The following is a 19,713-nucleotide window of genomic DNA, read 5'->3' on the forward strand; positions in this document are numbered from 1 at the left end:
TTGGTTTGGAGAAACTGCTATCTGGGATCTGTGAAGCCCGAAGTCTCCTTCCCATATAGGGGATCTGGGCCTTGGAGCAGTGTTGAAGATTCTGTGTTTTTGTCAAACCGAAAATTATAGGGTGAGGTGCCTGAAAGAACTTCAGTCTTCCAGCCTGCCTCTCTGGACACTTTGATGAAGTCAGTGGTTTTTCAGTTCGCTGGTTTCACTGACTTGGTGGCTGGCCATTGCAACCTCTCAAGAGCCTCAGAATAGAAATAAAAGGTGGAGGGAACTGATGGGAGAAAATTGGATGAACTCAAATCAGGGTGATATACTTCTGAGGGAATTAATTCATTCCGTAGTTATTAAGTATCCATCAAACCAGAGGCTATGAGACAGGTACCTTGGGCTTAGAGTAGGGTGAAGGCCTTTGGAAAAAGCAAGGCAATATAATTATAGTCAGAACAATGTAACTATATGCACTATATGCAAAGAAACCCCCTAGCAAAACATTAAGCTCTAGAGTCATTCTTCAGTGGGATCAGTTAATATTCCCCAGATAAAGTCTCAGCATAGCCCATGTTTTTATTATGCTAATCATTTGTAATCATGTGTAAGATTATCTTTAGCATGCTAAAAGGTCCAGACTACATTTGCTGTTTTCCTCCTTCTGACCTAATCAAGTAATTTAAAACCTGGGCAATTAATATGGCAAGCAACATATAATATAATGAACAGCATAGTAAGCAAGAAAAATTCCATCTTAAAGATGAGATTGCCTTTTAAAACCCAAGATGTACAGTTCTTAAACTCTTCGGCAAACAGACAATAATTCAGCTCACGTTAAGGGCAGGGCAGGTATGCTCCCAGACCAAGAAGCTGCTATTCTGGGAAAGAATCTGCAGTAAATGTCTTATGTTAATTTTGCAGAATTACCTGGAGGACTGATGAGAAAAGAGACTTAATGTCTCATCAAGGATGAACATTCTAAGACCACTTTTAACAAGTCCACACCCCTAAGTCCTTTATCACGTTCCCAAAAATCCTCAACTGCCTATAAATCCCCTAGACAAAGCACCACCCCAGGCTCTCTTGTCCCCTCCTGGCATGAGCGAGGAGCTCTGTCCTCTCACTTTAAAAGCCTCTCCCTGGCTCTCCTACCTTGAGTGTTTGCTAAGTTCATTCTTCAACTCCACGAGCAAGAACCCTGGCATCAGTTAGGGATACAAAAATGATTAAGAATTGGCAACCTGGTCTCCAGGATCTTGCAATTTGTTGAGAAGTGTGTACACCAATACAGCAAGCACTATATAATAGTGGACATGTGATATCAAGGTCATCACTGTTAACTCACGTTCACTTCAACACCTATTTCCAGTGCTAAGTAAGGAACATCAAGTTGTTCAAGACCCTACTACCCACTTAAAATACAATGTTTTATGTGTTTGGGGATGATCACAATGGAGTAGCTATTTTGTGGTAGTGGAGAGACATCAAAATTTACAATTAGACGACTGTCTCTACCTTACATTAACAGTAGGAATCTCGGCAAGTCATTAACTCCACAGAGCTTCAATTCCCTCTGTAAAATCTACTTCTGCCTATTTGTTGTGGTCAGAATGGAGTGACATAATGAATGCAAAAGGACTTACTAAGTTATACATGTCAAAGTTATTTTCTTCTTGTCTTAGTATGAGATAAATAGATGATTTTATCATACTTCCTTCACCCCCTTGAAGGACCTCAGTCAAGCCTTTAAGATGGCTAGCAAAACAATTCTCTGTTCGCCTAGGGATCTTTACTTTAGGAAAATGTCCTCAAAATGTCCGTCAGGGATGTATTCTCAGGGAGGAAATGACAAGGACTTCTAAACAAAACAAATCAAAAGGAAATGAACTTCCATTGCAAAGAGTCCTCAGTGCCACGCCTTAGGGCAGTTCTCCGAACTGCAGCCTCGGGACACGACTGCAACCCGCCACTCGCTTTCATTTCTCATGAGTCAGCGGACACCATGCCTGGGAGGACCGAGGAAGGGCGCTCTGGCCGCACCAGACGCACTATGATAAGCCCTCTATCCGCCGCCGACAGCCAGACTCTGTGATCACGTTTGGAAATCTGCGCGGGAAGTGGGCGGTGGGTGGTGAAGAGGTAGTGGGCTGTCCCTCGGAGCTGCCCAATCGAGGTGCGCCATTCTATGCGCGCACAGCGGCCTCTGATTACCGCCTCAACTGATAACCGGCTCGGCGGAGGAGCTGCCCCTTTGAGCAGCAGGGGGGCGGGGACGTGGACGAGGCTCTGGTTGAGCCGTCGCGTTGGGCCCAGGCTTTACCAATCGGCGTGCATCAGGGCCGTGACAGACCGCGGCAGGAGCCAATCAGCGAATCGGCTCTCTCCAGGCCAGGGCGCTCGCGCCACCAGGTCGTGGCCGTTACTCGTGGCGCGCGCGGCGACTCAAAGTAGGTGAGTTCTTGGGGGCCTCGCCCACGGCGCCCAGGGTGCCATCTTAGTTTTCCCGGAGGGCGGGAGAGGCGTGCCTTGGGTGCGACTGGGCGGAGATGACTTGGAAATTTACTTCTCGGATTGTAATACTCATCCTCACTTGACGTCCGTCCCCGAGTTTAGGTATGAAGACACAGGGAGACGTTGGGCCAGGAGGGAACCCACTGGGTTGGGAATCAAAGATGGTGGCCCATTAAATTGAAACCAAACGTCATGGGCACCCCCTGCGTTTGCCAGTCATAAGAACAGAGTTAGCTCCATCTCCGTGAAGGTGTCCTACTTTACCTGTCAGCAGTTCCTCTAGCGTGGCATTTAAGTGATGTTCACCCATACTTTTGTGAGATTTCATCTCTTTTCATTTGTTCTTTGACCAAAAGGGCAGGGTTAATTTTACGTTTGGTTCATGAATGTACCCTGAACACTTCGAATGGAACAGCAGGAATAAAGTAACAGTTGTTATGAATATGATGAACCCCAGAGGAAAAGACGTAGTTCTGCTGATCCAGTCCTCAAAGGGGTGTGTGAAGGCAGAAATGGAAAGTAATGATTACATTGTAATGAGAAGCCTTAGGCACAAGTCCGCTGACTACTGGTGGGCCATGTGGATACACCAAGAACACCAGAAAACAGGGACTATTACAGGAAAGTTTTGCTAAGAAAGTGACAGTTGAATTGAATCATAAAGGATGGGTAGGAGTTGGCAGAAAACTAGGAGTGAATGGCCAAGGAGCTGGCTAAGTCATGCAGATGTGGGGGACAACAGTGACAGTGTGTTCAGCTATCAGGGAGAAGGTCCATGTGGCTGAATCATAGGCTTTCAGGGAAGGTGATACATTGCAGGACATAGCATTCAGATCACAGAGGGTCTTGCTGAAGAGTTTAGATTTTATCTTGTGGCATGGAAAGCCTTCAGATATTAAACAGAGGAGAGACCTTATCTGAGTGATCTTGGGCAAGTTCTTTAACCCATCTATTCTGCAGAATCTTTATCTGAGAAATAGAAGATAACAATTATACTTCTTTTACAGGGTTCTTGTGATGATTAAATGAGTCAGTCAATATAAACTAACGAATAATGCCCCACATATAGCAAGCCTGTATATATGTCAGCTGTTAAAATTCTTTGCAGTTTAATCTGGTCACACTGAGATGGTCTGGTAAAGTGTGAAAAGCATGGGCTTTGCAGCCAAAAGCACATTTATTCCTATCCTTGGACTTACCTGTTGTGTTATCCTGAGCAAATGATTTAATGTTTTTAGCCTATGTTTCCTAAATGCCTGTTTCATGTGGCTTCTATGCCTGACATGTAACACAATACCTGACACATAGTTGATGCTTAGCAATAATTAGCTCCCCTTGAAATGATGTTTTTCAAACTAGGGATTGAAACCTGTTAGTGGATAGTGAAATAAATTTAATGGGTTGCAATTTGGCATTTAAAAAATAGAGAATAGAAAAAAAATACCCTGAAAACTACCAATGTGTTATGTGTAGTAAGGCTAAACATTATTTCTCAAAAACGTTTATCTACATAAATATGCACATGTGTTTATATATATGTGTGTATTTAGGACATTATATTTATTTCTATTATGTGCTGTCAAAAATATCTTTTAAATGCTTCTGAAGGATAACAGCAGAATAATTGTCAGACAAGAAGCATCAGCCTCCTTAACTATCCAGGCTTACCCTGAGTTACCAGTCTTCTTTCTTGAAGCCATGTTTGTGAACCAATGACAGAGATGATGATAATGTGTTTCCTTCCCAGATCATGGAGGACACCCAGGCTATTAACTGGGAGGTTGAAGAAGAGGAGGAGACAGAGAGACCCAGTGAATCCTTGGGGTATAGCTTGAAACCCGTAGGGCAACTGCATATCTTCAGTAGTGCCCATGGACCAGAAAAAGGTCAGAGAGTACTGGTTGCAGAAGTACTGGTATAGGTTTCTTATTTTTGTGGAGATGTAGTTGGAGGGTTGCAAGAAGTTTATAGTGTTTCAAGGAGGTCTAAAAAAAATTTTTTTTTACTGAGAATGGAGAAGAGGGGGCTGATTGAGTTGATTGCTCCAGGCAAATGCCCTGGACACAATGGGGGGATTTTACTTTGGTAGGAGAAGATGAAGAAATTCAAAAAAAAATTCAAGATGGTTTGGAAATGGATGGCTGCACAACAATGTAGATGCATGTAATCCCACTGAAATGTATACTTAAAAAATGGTTAGGTGGTAAACTTTGTATATTTTACTACAATAGAAAAAAAATCCAGTGTGGGTGGATGGGTTACTGACTTTAAATAACACATTGCATATATTCTTCAAAGCCTAGATGTCCTAGGGTCTTTTATTTTCTAGTGCATGTAGGGATCTTGAGTGAGTAGCAGGGTATTTAATAAGATATCATCTTCGTAGCAGGCCAGAACTCTCGTCTTAACCTGTCTACCTCTCTAATTCTTAGATTTCCCACTTTACCTTGGGAAGAATGTGATAGGCCGAATGCCCGATTGCTCCGTGGCCCTGCCCTTTCCATCCATCTCCAAACAACATGCAGTGATTGAAATCTTGGCCTTGGACAAGGCACCTGTCCTCCGGGATTGTGGGAGCCTCAATGGTACGCAAATCCTGAGGCCTCCTAAGGTCCTGAGCCCTGGGATGAGTCATCGTCTGAGGGACCAGGAATTGATTCTCTTTGCTGACTTGCCCTGCCAGTACCGGCGCCTAGATGTTCCCCTGCCCCATGTCTCCTGGGGCCCTCTAACTGTAGAAGAGACACCCAGGGTACAGGGAAGAACTCAACCCCAGGAGCTCCTGCTGGCTGAGAACTCAGAGGAGGAAGTAGGTAAGTTTGTGGATTGAATGGGTGATAAGGAAATGGAGACAGTGAGTGTAAAACTGTCAACTTACTCCCTTCTACTCTTGGCAGATTCTCTTCCTGAAAGATGTGTAGTGAAAGGACCAAGGACCTCCCCTTTGGCAAGTGTAGTTCCAGAGAGGTGAGTGTCAAGGGCGAGGCATCCAAGTCCTCAAAAGGATGAGGAGCCAGGGACTGGAGGATCCATCTCTAGGAGAGATGATTACCATGAAAGAGGACTGGGGAGCCACATGTACTTTCACTCAGCTAGATTTTTTTATTGAGTACCACTGAGGTGCCAAGTGGAGAACTAATTGCTGGAGAGAGAAAAACAAATACTGCCCTCACACAGCTCACAGTTGAGTGGGGTATCCTGCCTTGGGAACTAGGTTCTATAGATTCTCTCTTCTCTTCCCTTCACAGTGATGAAGAGGGGCCTTCTCCTGCCCCAGATGGCCCTGGGCCACCTTTTGCCTTCAACTTGGACAGTGACACAGATGAGGAACAAAGGCAGCGACCAGCAGTAGGAAAGTTCTCCTCAGCTGCTAGAAGAGGTGCCACTGCAGAGACAGAGCAGCCTAAAACTGTCTCAACTGAAACCCAGCTTGAAAAGGATCAGTGCTCAGTGAAAGAAAGGAACAAAAAACGAACAGTTGAGAGGGATGCAAAGAAAGGGGCAGTTCCAGTTGGGGTGATTCTGGAGATGAGTCCACCTGCTGGGGAGGATAGTGACACCGGTGCAGGCAGGCCTCCAGGAAGGCCAGCTGAGGCCCACTTGGAAAGGGCCCAGCTTTCTGGCTTCATAGACAGTGATACTGACGTGGAAGAAGAGGAGATCCCTGCAACCCCAGCTGTAGTTCCCACAAAGAAGAGGCACATCTTCTATGAAGTTAGTATAAAGAATTCTCAGGCACCTGGCTTGGCCCATCAGCAAGAAAGCCAGACCGGGAGTGATACAGATGTGGAGGAGGGTGAGGCCACATTGGCAAGCCCTCTGGAGAGAAGCCAAGCCTCCATGCTGATTGGCAGCAATACAGGTCTCGAGGAAGAAGTCTCAGCTGCACTTACTCTGGCACAGCTAAAAGAGAGCCGAGCCATTCCGTGGAGCAGAGATACAGCTGTGGAAGAGGACAGGGCCCAACCTGCAGCCCTTCTGGAACAAAGCCAAACCCCTATTGTGAGGGTCAGTGACACAGATGTGGAGGAGGAGGGGATCCCAGTGGAAAAGAGAGGGACTGTCCCCAAGAGTCACACCTACAAGGCACACTCAGAGAAGAGCCAGCCTCTTCTCAGGGACAGTGATATAAAGGGGGAGGAAGATGAGAGCTTACCTGAGGTCCCCCTAGAGAGAAGCCAAGCCTCTGCCACAGTAGATGTCAGCACACAAGTAGAAGAGAAAGTCCCACTGGGGCCAGCTGTTACCCTGCTGGAGAAGCGTCAGGTGCTAGTGGCTGGGACAAGTCAAACAGATGTGGAAGCAGAAGATGGTCCAGCAGACCTGCCTAAGGTGCATCTAGAGGAAGCCTGGTCTCCAGCTGGGGGCTATAGAACAGATGTGGAAGGAGGCACAGCCTTAGCAGTCTCAGCAGTGGCAGATGTCAGAGGCAGCCGGCTTCTGGCAGAAGGGGATGCTGAAACGGAGTGGGCTGTGCTTGAGCAGGAGAGAGCACTTGAGGCAGGGGCCCAGGGTGAGTCACCTGTGGCACAGGTGGTGCAGGGCTTCCTCCCTGTCTCAAGAGAGAACCGAACATATCTGGTGGTGGTCACAGGCAGTCCAGGGGAATCCACCCAGACCCAGAGAGAGGGAGCTCAGGCCCCCCCAGAAAGGGTGAGAGAACCACATGCAGATAGGACCAAAGACTGGAGGAAACCATGATAGTGGGTGTTGGCCTACCTTCCTCCCTAGGCCCCCAAAAGAAAGCAAGCTTAGAGGGTATCTAGTCCATTTGAGCTGCTATAACAAAACACCATAGACTGGTGGCTCATATAAACAAAAGAAATTTGTTTCTCACAGTTTTGTAGGCTGGGAAGTCCAAGATCAGGGAGGCAGCATAGTTGTGTTCTGGTGGGGGCCTGCCTCCTTATTCATAGGCCCCTGTCTTCTTACTGTGTCCTCACATGACAGTAGGGCACAAGGGAGAGATCTGGGGTCTTTTACAAGGGCACTAATCCCATTCATGAGGCCTCCATCCTCATGACCTAATCACCTCCTTCCTCCAAATACCATCACATTGGGAACTAGGTTTCAACATGTGAATTTTGGGGAGACCAAAGATAGGGGTAGGGGAGAAAACATAAGGAATTGAGAGTCAGCTGTGATTTTTTTACTATCTATTCTGAATTCCTTCCCAACTAGATTCTGAAGATCTGTACCTACAAGCTACCCAGTGCTTTGTGGAGAGACAGGATGAGAGCCGAGAAGGTGAGGACAGCTGTGTTACGTGGATACCAGGGGAGATGAGACTGGTGGTCCTTGAAGGGTGTGAAAGCTGTCATGGGTGGGGCAGGAGACCAGGAGTCCTGGAGTTCTGTGGAGGAGCTGTGCTCAGGCCATCTTTTCCTGTGCTGCAGTCCAGAGCACAGAGGATGAACCCACCCAAGCCTTCCTGTTTTCTCTACCCCAAGAGGCTGGCCCTTCCTGTTGCCACTTCCAGACCCCGGGTAGAAGAGACTCCTCTCCTCTGTGTCCCTTACTTGACATCCTTGTTTTCTCCCTTGACACATTTCTTTCATATTCTGTCACTATTTTGCTGATGTTTCTCCGTCTCATCAGAAAATGCCATATTGTCAGACCCATAGAGCAACTGGTTTAGCATTATTTTTAACGAGGCTGCTATGAAGGCTTCTACATGAAGGTGTGTAGTCTTCCTTTTCCAGATAACATTAAATGTTGTAACTGTCCTCCTTATTCGCAGCTTTCCTTTGATAACCCGTTTAGGTTTATTATTCATTATCTTAATCTTCTCTCAGCCTATTACTTGTTCAATCTACATCTCTGTCTCTCTGTCTCTCTGTCTCTCTGTCTCTCTCTCTCTCTCTCTCTCTCTCTCTGTGACTCTACTTCTAGATGCCCTGGAAGAGCCATGGGAGGTCTTGGCTACACAGCCATTCTGTCCAAGAGAGTCTGAGGCCTCAGAGCCCCAGCCCATTGCTGCCCACTTGGACATCCATGGATCTTGCCCCTTTCCACCTGGGGCAACACCACAAGACCAACATCCAAAGAGCCCAGTTCATGCAGAGCCACTGGGGAGAGAAATGCACACTGTGAAGAAAGACATGGGTATACCAGGAGAAAGAGCAGAGAGGGCAACGCCTGAGAGAGGGCAATTAGAGAGGGAAACCCAGGAACTGCCACAAGAGGGAGAGCGAGCAGATGTGATGGGAGAGGAAGAGCTACCCATGGGGACACAGGCTAGAGAACAGAAGCAGGTGTTAGCCAGAGACATTCAGGGACAGGAGTCTGATCAAAAGGTGGACCGTGCAAGTACTGAAAGGGATACAGAGAGCCCGAAGGTGGAAAGTAAGACACTCAAGGAAATACAAGAGAAATAGAAAAGCAGGCACTTGGAAGAGAAGTCTGTGAGAGAGAAGCAGAGAAACTACCAGAGAGATGGCAAGCCAGGTGGATTAGACGTCAAAGAAACCAAAGTGATACTACAGAGAGGCACACAGAAAGGGGATACAGAGGGAGGGAGCCAAGCCCAGAAAGGGCAAGCCTTCAGTCCAACACCAGAGCCTGCATCAGGGGCAGGGGACCTTCAGGGACTTGCTTCAGCCACAGTAGCTTCTGGGAGTCAGTCAGGTGGAGGAGGGGGAGCCCCAGTGAGCCCCAGGAAGCAGCGGAGGGGTAAATAAAGGCAGAAGGAACCCAAGGTGGTACACAGCCCTTATGATAATCAGCCCCTAAGTGAGTGACTGACTACCTACATTTATCTTTACTTTCCATCTAGGCCACTTGACTTGCAAGATGCCACCTGCTGAGAAGGCTTCCAGGGTGAGAGCTGCTTTCTCTACCTCCACTATTCCATGAATAGTCTCCACCACCCCCACGCCGCTTCCCCTGACTTTGCTTTAATCAATTCCTTTTCCCCATCTTCTCAAAGTTCTTTATTTTCTGCCACTCCTTAGTTGGCTTCTGTCCCTTTACCTTGGCACCTGGTGTTTTCCATATCTGTTTCCCCACCTGTTTTAGAAAGTCCCTTTCTCTGTATCATTTCCCTCTTTCTCCCAATCACCTCTTTGTTGCCAGCATCTATATAGAGAATGCTCTACCAGGGTTATAGGGAGAGGTCTGTGGGTGGGATGACTGCTTCCTCCCCAGGAAGTTCCCCATCTAATGGGAGAGAGGAAACAGACAGAGAAATGTCAGTGAGCACACTTTAACCAGAAGCAAGTGTTGAGAAACAGTATCTAAGTCCTCTCTTCCCTCTGACTCTTCCTCCCTTGCTTGCTTCTATTTCTTCCCAGGGTGATCAGCAATCCCCAGATGCCTGTCTGCCTCCTTCAGTGCCTAAAGCCTCAGACCCCCAGCAAAACCCCCCCTTCTCTCAGAGCCAAAAACATCCTGCACCCCAGTCCCTCCTTTCTCCCTCTCCACCCTCTTTAGAGCCACCCATTCCCAAGGCCAGGAAAAAGGGGAGGCAGCAAGTTTCAGAAACTTCCTTGTCCTCAGAGTTAGAGCCTCTCCACCCAAAAAAACCCAAAGTCAGGCCCCAAGGGGCCTCCAGAATGACACCCTCTCCAGTCTCTTCTGTAGCCCTTGAGCCCCAACCTGCAACCCCTACATACCATCCCCTTAGCCCTAAGCCCACATCTCGGGTCACTCGAAATAGGACATATAGGTCCTCTGAAATGACCACTGCACCAGTTGTCCCTTTAGCCCAGGAGCTTCAGTCTTCTACCTCCATGGACCAACCTGTCACCCTGATGCCCATATCCTGGGCCGCTCGGACACGTAGGTCCTCTGTCAAGACCCCTGAATCAGTTGTCCCCACAGCTCCTGAGCCCCAGCCTTCCACCTCCAGAGGCCCACCTGTCACCCCCAAGCCCCTATCTCAGGGCAGTACACATAAATCTGTCAAAACCCCTAAACCAGTTGTTCTCACAGGTCCTGAGCTCCAAACTTCCACCCCCACAGACCAGCTTGTCACCTCTGAGCTTACATTTCGGGCCACTCAAGGCAGGGCACTTAGGTCCTCTGCCAAGACTCCTGAACAAGTCGTGCCCACAGGTCCTAAATTCCAGCCTTCTACTTCCACAGACCAGCCTGTCACCCCCAAACTCACATCTCTGGCCACTCGGGGCAGGGCACGTAGGTCTTCTGCCAAGACACCCAATGTGGTTGTCCCCACAGGTCCTGAGCTCCAGCCTTCCACTTCCACAGACCAGCCTGTCACCCACAAACCTACATCTCGGGGCAGGACACAGAGGTCTTCTGTCAAGACCCCAGAACCAATTATCCCCACAGCCCCTGAGCTCCAGGCTCCCACCCTCACAGACCAGCCTATTACCCTTGAGCTCACATCTCGGGCCACTCGGGGCAGGACACATAGGTCCTCTGCCAAGACTCTTGAACCAACTGTTCCTACAGCCCCTGAACTTCAGCCTTCCACATCCATAGATCAGCCTGTCACTCCTGAGCCCACATCTCGGGCCTCTCAGGGCAAGACACGTAGGCCCTCCATCAAGAGCCTGAAACCAATGGAACCCACAGCCCCTGATCTTGAACCTCCCACCTTCACAGAGCAGCTTGTAGCCCTCAAGGCCATAGCTCAGGGCGGTCAGAGCAATACACTAAAGTCTTCAACAATAAGTGCTGTGCCAGTTCCTACCACCTCTGAATTCCAGTCTCCTGTCCCTACAGGCCAGCCTATTTCCCCTAAACCCATCCCTCAAGCCAATTGCAGCAGGAGACCAAGGGCCACTAGGAAGCACGGGTCCCTCACTGCTCCTGTGGTCCTGGAACCCTGCTCTGCACCTGCTGAACCTAACTCCTGTTCAAGGAACCAAAGACGAGGAGCAGTGAGAGCAGCTGAGTCCCTTAGGACCACCCCTGACCCTGCCTTTGCCCAGCTTCCTGAGGCACCCATTCATGCTCCCCAGATGCAAAAGGTAGAGGCAGCAGGTAGATCTGGAGCCACCCCAGAGCCCCAGTCCAAGTCCTCTCAAAGCCGCAAGAGGTCTTTAGCTACCAGGGAGTTAGAAACCCCACTTCAGAAACAGCTCCAAAGAAGGGAGGTCCCCCAGAAGACAGCATTCTTCAAGGAAGAAGAAGATCCCACAGAGAGACCAGGGAAAGAAGAGGTGAGGAGAGGGTTGGGGCCATGAAGCTAGGAAAGGGCTTGGAGGCTCAGAAACTCCCACAAAGATCTTCCTCCTTCCCAGGATGTAGTGATTCCAGGACCAGGCAAAAGAAAGAAAGACCAGGAAGAGGAGGAGCCACCCAAGGGAATACCAAGCCGCAGCCTCCGACGGACCAAACCTAACCAAGAATCCACAGCCCCCAAAGTAGGAAAGAAGGAGCAGGGGTCTTCCTGGGAGACAGATGTGGGAGGGTGGGAGGAGATCTCAGGGATTCTGGAGATGGGTGCTGACAGCACAGGGTGCTGTGACCAGCTCAGGCTCACCACCCCCCACAGGTGCTCTTTACAGGAGTGGTGGATGCTCGTGGAGAGCATACGGTGCTGGCCCTGGGAGGAAGTCTGGCCAGCTCAGTGGCAGAGGCTTCCCACCTGGTGACTGATCGGATCCGCCGGACAGTCAAGTTCCTTTGCGCCCTGGGTCGAGGAATCCCCATTCTCTCCCTGGACTGGCTGCACCAGGTAAGAGGCCAGGAGATAGTAACAGACCAATTGAGACAGTGACCAGAGAAGACTGCTCAGACACTACTCGAGTGCTGGGAAGAAAGGGGGTCCAAGAGGACAAGGGAGGTTAGTGAAGCAGAAGGCTCAATTCAGAAAACATTCTGTGAGTTCCCTACAACTGCTAGGCAGGATTACTGGGTGATGGGCTGGGCTGAGCTCTGATGCTCACTGCCACTGTCTTTAGTCCCGCAAGGCTGGTTACTTCTTGCCCCCGGATAAGTATGTGGTGATTGATCCTGAGCAGGAGAAGAACTTCGGCTTCAGCCTACAAGATGCCCTGAGCCGGGCTCGGAAACGAAGGCTGCTGGAGGTGAGAGGCTGTCTTCTGCCCCCATGCTTCAGCCCTCCCTCCAGAGGTTTCCAGACAGCCCATGACCTCTCAGTGCATACATCTACTGTCTCCACCATTTTCCTCCTTTTAGGGGTATGAGATTCATGTGACCCCAGGAGTCCAGCCACCACCACCTCAGATGGGAGAGATCATTAGCTGCTGTGGAGGCACTGTCCTACCCAGCATGCCCCGGTCCTATAAGGTAGGAGTGGTATGTTCTGGATCTGACGGGGGTAGTAGTTAAAAGAGGTGGCTGGAATGGGAAAAGTTTGGAGGAAAAATGGATGTACACATGGGAGCATGGATAGTGAGAGCATCTAGGAAGACCTGTGGAATATAAAGGGATAGCAATAAGGGAGCAGTCTTCTGATTCCAAATGGACTGGTTTTTATTTAAGCTGTTTTCAAATATACAGAAAGGGAGAGAGAATGATGTATGAAGCTCCATATACCAATCACTCAAATATAACCAGTTTATTTAGGTTTTACTACATTTGTTCTATCTATCCCTTTTTTCCTTTTTCTTTCATTTTACTTGCTGAAGTGTTTTAAAGGAAATGGCAAATATATGATTTCCTCCTATATACTTAAATCATACATCACTAAAAAATATGTAGATTTTCTTATATAATCACAATGCCATTATTGATCTATAACAAAATTAACAATAGTTTCTTGCTCATTTTCTCATACTCCATTAATCAAATCTCTCTAATTATCTGGAAATGACTTTTTACAGTTCAAACCAGGATTCAAAGAAGGGCCAAGTACTGCCACAATTGTATCTCTTAATTCTCTTTTACTTCAGAGCATACCCCCAACCCACCCAGCCTTTTTTATTTCATTGACTTCCCACAGAAACTAGGTCAGTTGTCCTTTAGAATGTTCTACAATTTAGATTGTTCTGTTTGTTCCCTTTTTATTTCATTTATCTTGTTCTTCAGCCTTCTATATTTCCTGTAAATTGTAGCTAATATAAACAGCCTAAATAAATTTCCTGGCAAGAGTACTTCATAGTGCAGTGTATTTCATATGGCTTCATAGTAAGAGGTGCTATGTTAGTGATGTTACAATGGATTAGTGGGTCCTGAACCTATTTCTAGGATTCTGTTTCACCCCTAACTTTCTGTCTTTGCTCTCTGTTTCCCAGCCTCACAGAGTTGTGATCACATGCTCGCAGGACTTCCCTCGATGCTCCACTCCATGTCGGGTCGGGCTGCCCATCCTCTCACCTGAGTTCCTGCTGACAGGAGTGCTGAAGCAGGAAGCCAAGCCAGAGGCCTTTGTCCTTTCCACTTTGAAAACATCGTCCACCTGAAAACGTCACCCCAGTACCCTTTTCTCTCCCAGACCAATAAGTGAAGTATTAGAAAATATTTGGAATAAAGAACTGGGAGCTTTAGAAAAGATTGGGGAGTACTCTTCTAATGTGTCTTGGAACATGGGTGGGGCCAAAAAGGTTTATGGGTGGACAGAAAGATAGGGAGATTGGGAGCCATAGATTTTCTTAAATGGGCACTTAAAAGTTGGCTAACCCCATTCTCTGATATATTAAGTGGCTGCTCATATTTAGCCGAACTGATGAGCTTACAGCTCTGTGGCACACAGTGTCCTGCCTCCCACTTGAAAACCATCTTTCTTCCTCTTTTACTGATATTCTTATTCATCCTCTGAAAGACAGTAGAAACAATTTTAGTATCAGGAACTGGGAGTGAGTAAACTTAAGAGTAGGGTTACAGAATGCTACTAAAATATTTTCCTCTTTCCTGACCCCATCTTGTTAGAAGTGTCCTTTAGCTTTGACTTTGAGGAAATCTCTGCACATTTCTAGCCTGCTTTTCCAATACTTATAAAATTAGAGTTTAGACTTAACCTCTGTGATAAATAAATTTTCACCCTGTGCCTTATTGTATAGTGTAGCTTTTTTTTAAGTACTGCTTAAATTTAAATTTTAAAAGTTGGTTCATTATAGAGATGTGGAAAAATTAGAATGCTGATACATTTTTTCATGGGAATGTAAAATTGTTCCACCCAAAATAATTAAAACAGATGTCCAGAAGGGGAGGACCCAAGATGGCAGCGGGAGTAGGACTGCAGAAATCACCTCCCCAAAACATACATATTTTTGAAAATACAACTATTCCTAAAAGAGAGACCAGAAGATACAGGACAACAGCCAGGCTACATCTACACCTGCGAGAACCCAGTGCCTTACGAAGGGGGTAAGATACAAGCTGTGGTCCGGCAGGACCTGAGTGCCACCCCCACCCCAGCTCCCAGTGGAAGGAGAGGAGTCAGAGCAAGGAGGGAGAGGGAGACCAGTACTGCTAAATACCCAGCCCTAGCCATTCGCACCAGGAGCACAGACACACAGTGCGTGCTGTGCTGGATTCTAGGGAAATGAAACAGTAAAACCCACGAGCGGGTCCGCGCAACTGGCGACCCTGGGACAAAAGAAAAGCAAGTGCTTTTTGAAAGTCTTAAAGGGACAGGGACCCCACAGCTAGACGGAAGCATCCTGGGACACTTAACCCAGCAGCTGGGAATCCCAGGGAACTCCAGGGCCATAACCCCCTTGGCGGCAGTGCAGCTCCAAGGCCCCTCAGTGATAAACAGTCTTCCGCCCATTCCCCCTCTGGCGCGGCCCCACCATAGTGACCAACAGCCTGAAAGCAGCCACGCCCACAGCAACCGGGCGGAGCTCCACAGCAGCCCAGACGAGAATCAGAGACTGCGTCTGCACACAACTACCCAGCACAAGTTGCTAGGGGTCGCTGTTCTCCCAGGAAAGGAAGGCCAGGAGCAAGTGGAATGGGACTTGGTTCTCCCAGCTGACACATGCACCAACTGCCTATGACTACCTCTATCACCATGAAAAGGCAGAAGAATTTGATACAGACGAGATTAACTGAGACATCCTCCCCTGAGAGGGAATCTAGGGAGATAGATTTAACCAAACTTCCTGAAAAAGAATTCAAAGTAAACGAAATAACCATGCTGATGGACTTGCAGAGAAATACGCAAGAGCTAAGGAGGGAGAATACAGAAATAAAACAATCTCTGGAAGGACTTAAAAGCAGAATGGATGAGATGCAAGAGGCCATTAATGGAACAGAAATCAGAACAGGAATGCAGAGAAGCTAACAGAGAGAGGTAAAAGGATCTCCAGGAATGAAACATATTTAAACAGAACTGAGTGACCAATCCAAAAGGAACAGTATCCACATTATAGGGGTACCAGAAGAGGAAGAGAGAGAAAAAGGAATAGAAAGTGTCTTTGAAGAAATAATTGCTGAAAACTTCCCCAAACTGGGGGAAGAAATAGCCTCTCAGACTATGGAAGCACACAGAACTCCCAACAGAAGGGACCCAAGGAGGACAACACCAAGACATAATAATTAAAATGGCAAAAATCAAAGACAAGGACATAGTATTAAAGGCAGCCAGAGAGAGAAAAAAGGTCACCTACAAAGGAAAACCAATCATGGTTATCATCAGACTTCTCAACAGAAACCTTACAGGCCAGAAGAGAATGGCATGATATATTTAATGCAATGAAACAGAAGGGCCTTGAATCAGGGATACTATATCCAGCATGATTATCATTTAACTATGAAGGAGGGATTAAACAATTCCCAGACAAGCAAAAGTTGAGGGAATTTGCCTCCCACAAACCACCTCTACAGGGTATTTTAGAGGGACTGCTCTAGATGGAAGCACTGCTAAGGCTAAATAGATGTTACCAGAGAAAATAAAATCACAGCAAAGAAAGCAGAACAATGAAATACTAACTAAAGGAAAAAAATAAAATCAACTACCCACAAAAGCAGTCAAAGGAAACACAAAAGAGCACTCACACACACACACAATAACAACTAACATACAAAGAAAGGAGGAGGAGGAATAAGAAGGGAGAGAAGTAAAGAATCATCAGACTGTGTTTATATTAGCTCAATAAGTGAATTTAAGTTAGACAGTAAGATAATAAAGAAGCTAATCTTGAACCTTTGGTAACAACGAACCTAAACCCTGCAATGGCAATAAGTACATGTCTTTCAATAATCACACTAAACGTAAATGGACTGACTGCACCAATCAAAAGACAGTAATAGAATGGATAAAAAAGCAAGACACATCTATATGCTGCTTACAAGAGACTCACCTCAAACCCAAAGACATGCACGGACTAAAAGTCAAGGGATGGAAAAAGATATTTCATGCAAACAACAAGGAGAAAAAAGCAGGTGTTGCAGTACTAGTATCAGACAAAATAGACTTCAAAACAAAGAAAGTAACGAGAGATAAAGAAGGGCATTATATAATGATAAAGAGGTCAATCCAACAAGAGGATATAACCATTATAAATACATATGCAACCAATAGAGGAGCACCAACATATGTGAAAAAATACTAACAAAATTAAGGAGGAAATTGAATGCAATGCATTTATTTTAGGAGACTTCAACACACCACTCACTCCAAAGGACAGATCCACCAGACAAAATAAGTAAGGACACAGAGGCACTGAACAACACACTAGAACAGATGGACCTAATAGACATCTATACAACTCTAAACCCAAAAGCAGCAGGATACACATTTTTCTCAAGTGCTCATGGAACATTCTCCAAAGTACACCACATAGTAGGCCACAAAAAGAGCCTCAGTAAATTCAAAAAGATTAAAGTTCTACCAACCAACTTCTCAGACCACAAAGGCATAAAACCAGAAATAAATTGTACAAAGAAAGTAAAAAGGCTCACAAACACATGGAGGCTTAACAACATGCTCCTAAATAATCAATGGATCAAAGACCAAATTAAAATAGAGATCAAGCAAAATATGGAAACAAATGACAACAACAACACAAAGCCCCAACTTCTGTGGGACACAGTGAAAGCGATCTTAAGAGGAAAGTATATAGCAATCCAGGCATATTTAAAGAAGGAAGAACAAATCCGAAATGAATAGTCTAAAGTCACAATTATCAAAATTGGAAAAAGAAGAACAAATGAGGCCTAAAGTCAGCAGGAGGGACATAATAAGGATCAGAGAAGAAATAAATAAAATTAAGAAGAATAAAACAATAGAAAAAATCAATAAAAACAAGAGCTCGTTCTTTGAGAAAATAAAGAAAATAGATAAGCCTTGAGCCAGACTTATAAAAAGAAAAAGAGAATCTACACACATCAACAGAATCAGAAATGAGAAAGGAAAAATCACAACGGAGCCCACAGAAATACAAGGAATTATTAGAGAATACTACAAAAAACTATATGCTAACAAGCTGGAAAACCTAGAAGAAATGGACAACTTCACAGAAAAATACAACCTTCCAAGACTGATCAAGGAAGAAATCTAAACAAACCAATTACCAGCAAAGAAATTGAAGCAGTAATCAAAAAACTACCCAAGAACAAAACCCCCAGACCAGATGTATTTACCTCGGAAATTTATCAGACATACAGAGAAGACATAATACCCATTCTCCTTAAAGTTTTCCAAAAAATAGAAGAAGAGGGAATACTTCCAGACTCATTCTATGAAACCAGCATCACCCTAATACCAATACCAGGCAAAGACCCCACCAAAAAAGAAAATTACAGACCAATATCCCTGATGAACATAGATGCAAGAATACTCAACAAAATATTAGCAAACCACATTCAAAAGTACATCAAGAGGATCATACACCATGATCAAGTGGGAATCATCTCAGAGTTGCAAGGATGGTACAACATTCGAAAATCCATCAACATCATCCACCACATAAACAAAAAGAAGCACAAAAATTACATAATCATCTCCATAGATGCTGAAAAAGCATTCAACAAAATGCAGCATCCATTCATGATAAAAACTCTCAACAAAATGGGCATAGAGGGCAAGTACCTCAACATAATAAAGGCCATATATAATAAACCCACAGCTAACATCATACTGAACAGCAAGAAGCTGAAAGCTTTTCCTCTGAGATCGGGAACAAGACAGGGATGCCCACTCTCCCCACTGTTATTTAACATAGTACTGGAGGTCCTAGCCATGGCAATTAGACAAAACAAAGAAACACAAGGAATTCAGATTGGTTAAGAAGTCAAACTGTCACTATTTGCAGATGACATGATATTGTACATAAAAAACCCTAAAGACTCCACTCCAAGACTACTAGAACTGATAGCGGAATACAGCAAAGTTGCAGGATAAAAAATTAATACACAGAAATTTGAGGTTTTCCTGTACACTAACAATGAACTAATAGAAAGTGAAACCAGGAAAACAATTCCATTCACAATTGCATAAAAAAAAATACCTAGGAATAAACCTAACCAAGGAAGTGAAAGACCTATACCCTGAAAATTACAAGACATTCTTAAGAGAAATTAAAGAGCACATTAACAAATGGAAACTCATCATATGCTCTTGGATAGGAAGAATTAATATTGTCAAAATGGCCACCCTGCCCAGAGCAATATATATATTTAATGCAATCCCTATCAAGTTACCAACATTCTTTAATGAACTGGAACAAATAGTTCTAAAATTCATATGGAACCACCAAAGACCCTGAATAGCCAAAGCAATCCTGAGAAGGAAGAATAAAGTGGGAAGGATCTCACTCCCCAACTTCAAGCTCTACTGTAAAGCTACAATAATCAGGCCAATTTGGTACTGGCAGAAGAACAGACCCACAGACCAGTGGAACAGAATAGAGACTCCAGACATTAACCCAAACATATAGGTCAATTAATATACGATAAACGAGCCATGAGCATACGATGGGGAAATGACAGCCTCTTCAACAGCCGGGATTGGCAAAACTGGACAGCTACATGTAAGAGAATGTAACTGGATCATTGTCTAACCCCATACACAAAAGTAAATTCAAAGTGGATCACATACCTGAATGTAAGCCATGAAACCATAAAACTCTTAGGAAAAAACCTAGGCAAAAATCTCTTGGACATAAACATGAGTGACTTCTTCATGAACATATCTCCCCGGGCAAGAGAAACGAAAGCAAAAAAATGAACAAGTGGGACTATATCAAGCTGAAAAGCTTCTGTACAGCTAAGGACACCATCAATAGAACAAAAAGGCATCCTACAGTATGGGAGAATATATTCATAAATGATAGATCCGATAAAGGGTTAACATCCAAAATATATAGAGGGCTCACACACCTGAACAAACAA

General features: G+C 45.5%; 1 protein-coding gene across 9 annotated transcripts; it reads left to right on the forward strand.

The window, feature by feature from the left end:
* The first annotated feature begins 2,069 nt into the window (after positions 1 to 2,069).
* MDC1 (mediator of DNA damage checkpoint 1) lies at positions 2,070 to 14,511 on the forward strand. Of its 9 annotated transcripts, none has more exons than XM_036875683.2 (14): positions 2,070 to 2,438; positions 4,250 to 4,388; positions 4,935 to 5,315; positions 5,400 to 5,469; positions 5,751 to 7,015; positions 7,684 to 7,749; positions 8,395 to 8,607; positions 9,278 to 9,321; positions 9,795 to 11,630; positions 11,712 to 11,834; positions 11,966 to 12,148; positions 12,375 to 12,500; positions 12,613 to 12,732; positions 13,671 to 14,511. In XM_036875683.2, the coding sequence occupies exons 2-14, from the start codon at positions 4,253 to 4,255 to the stop codon at positions 13,836 to 13,838; spliced, it is 4,731 nt and encodes a 1,576-aa protein (XP_036731578.1). In that variant the 5' UTR covers positions 2,070 to 2,438; positions 4,250 to 4,252; the 3' UTR covers positions 13,839 to 14,511. The 9 variants fall into 9 exon arrangements, with proteins under 9 accessions (XP_036731578.1, XP_036731576.1, XP_057349610.1 ...); XM_036875681.2 differs by having other exon boundaries at positions 2,071 to 2,442; XM_057493627.1 differs by having other exon boundaries at positions 2,072 to 2,442; positions 8,395 to 8,573; positions 9,277 to 9,321.
* The last annotated feature ends 5,202 nt before the right edge of the window (positions 14,512 to 19,713 follow it).

The sequence above is a fragment of the Manis pentadactyla genome, chromosome 16 (assembly GCF_030020395.1).
Source record: "Manis pentadactyla isolate mManPen7 chromosome 16, mManPen7.hap1, whole genome shotgun sequence".
In the NCBI taxonomy this organism is placed as follows: Eukaryota; Metazoa; Chordata; class Mammalia; order Pholidota; family Manidae; genus Manis; species Manis pentadactyla.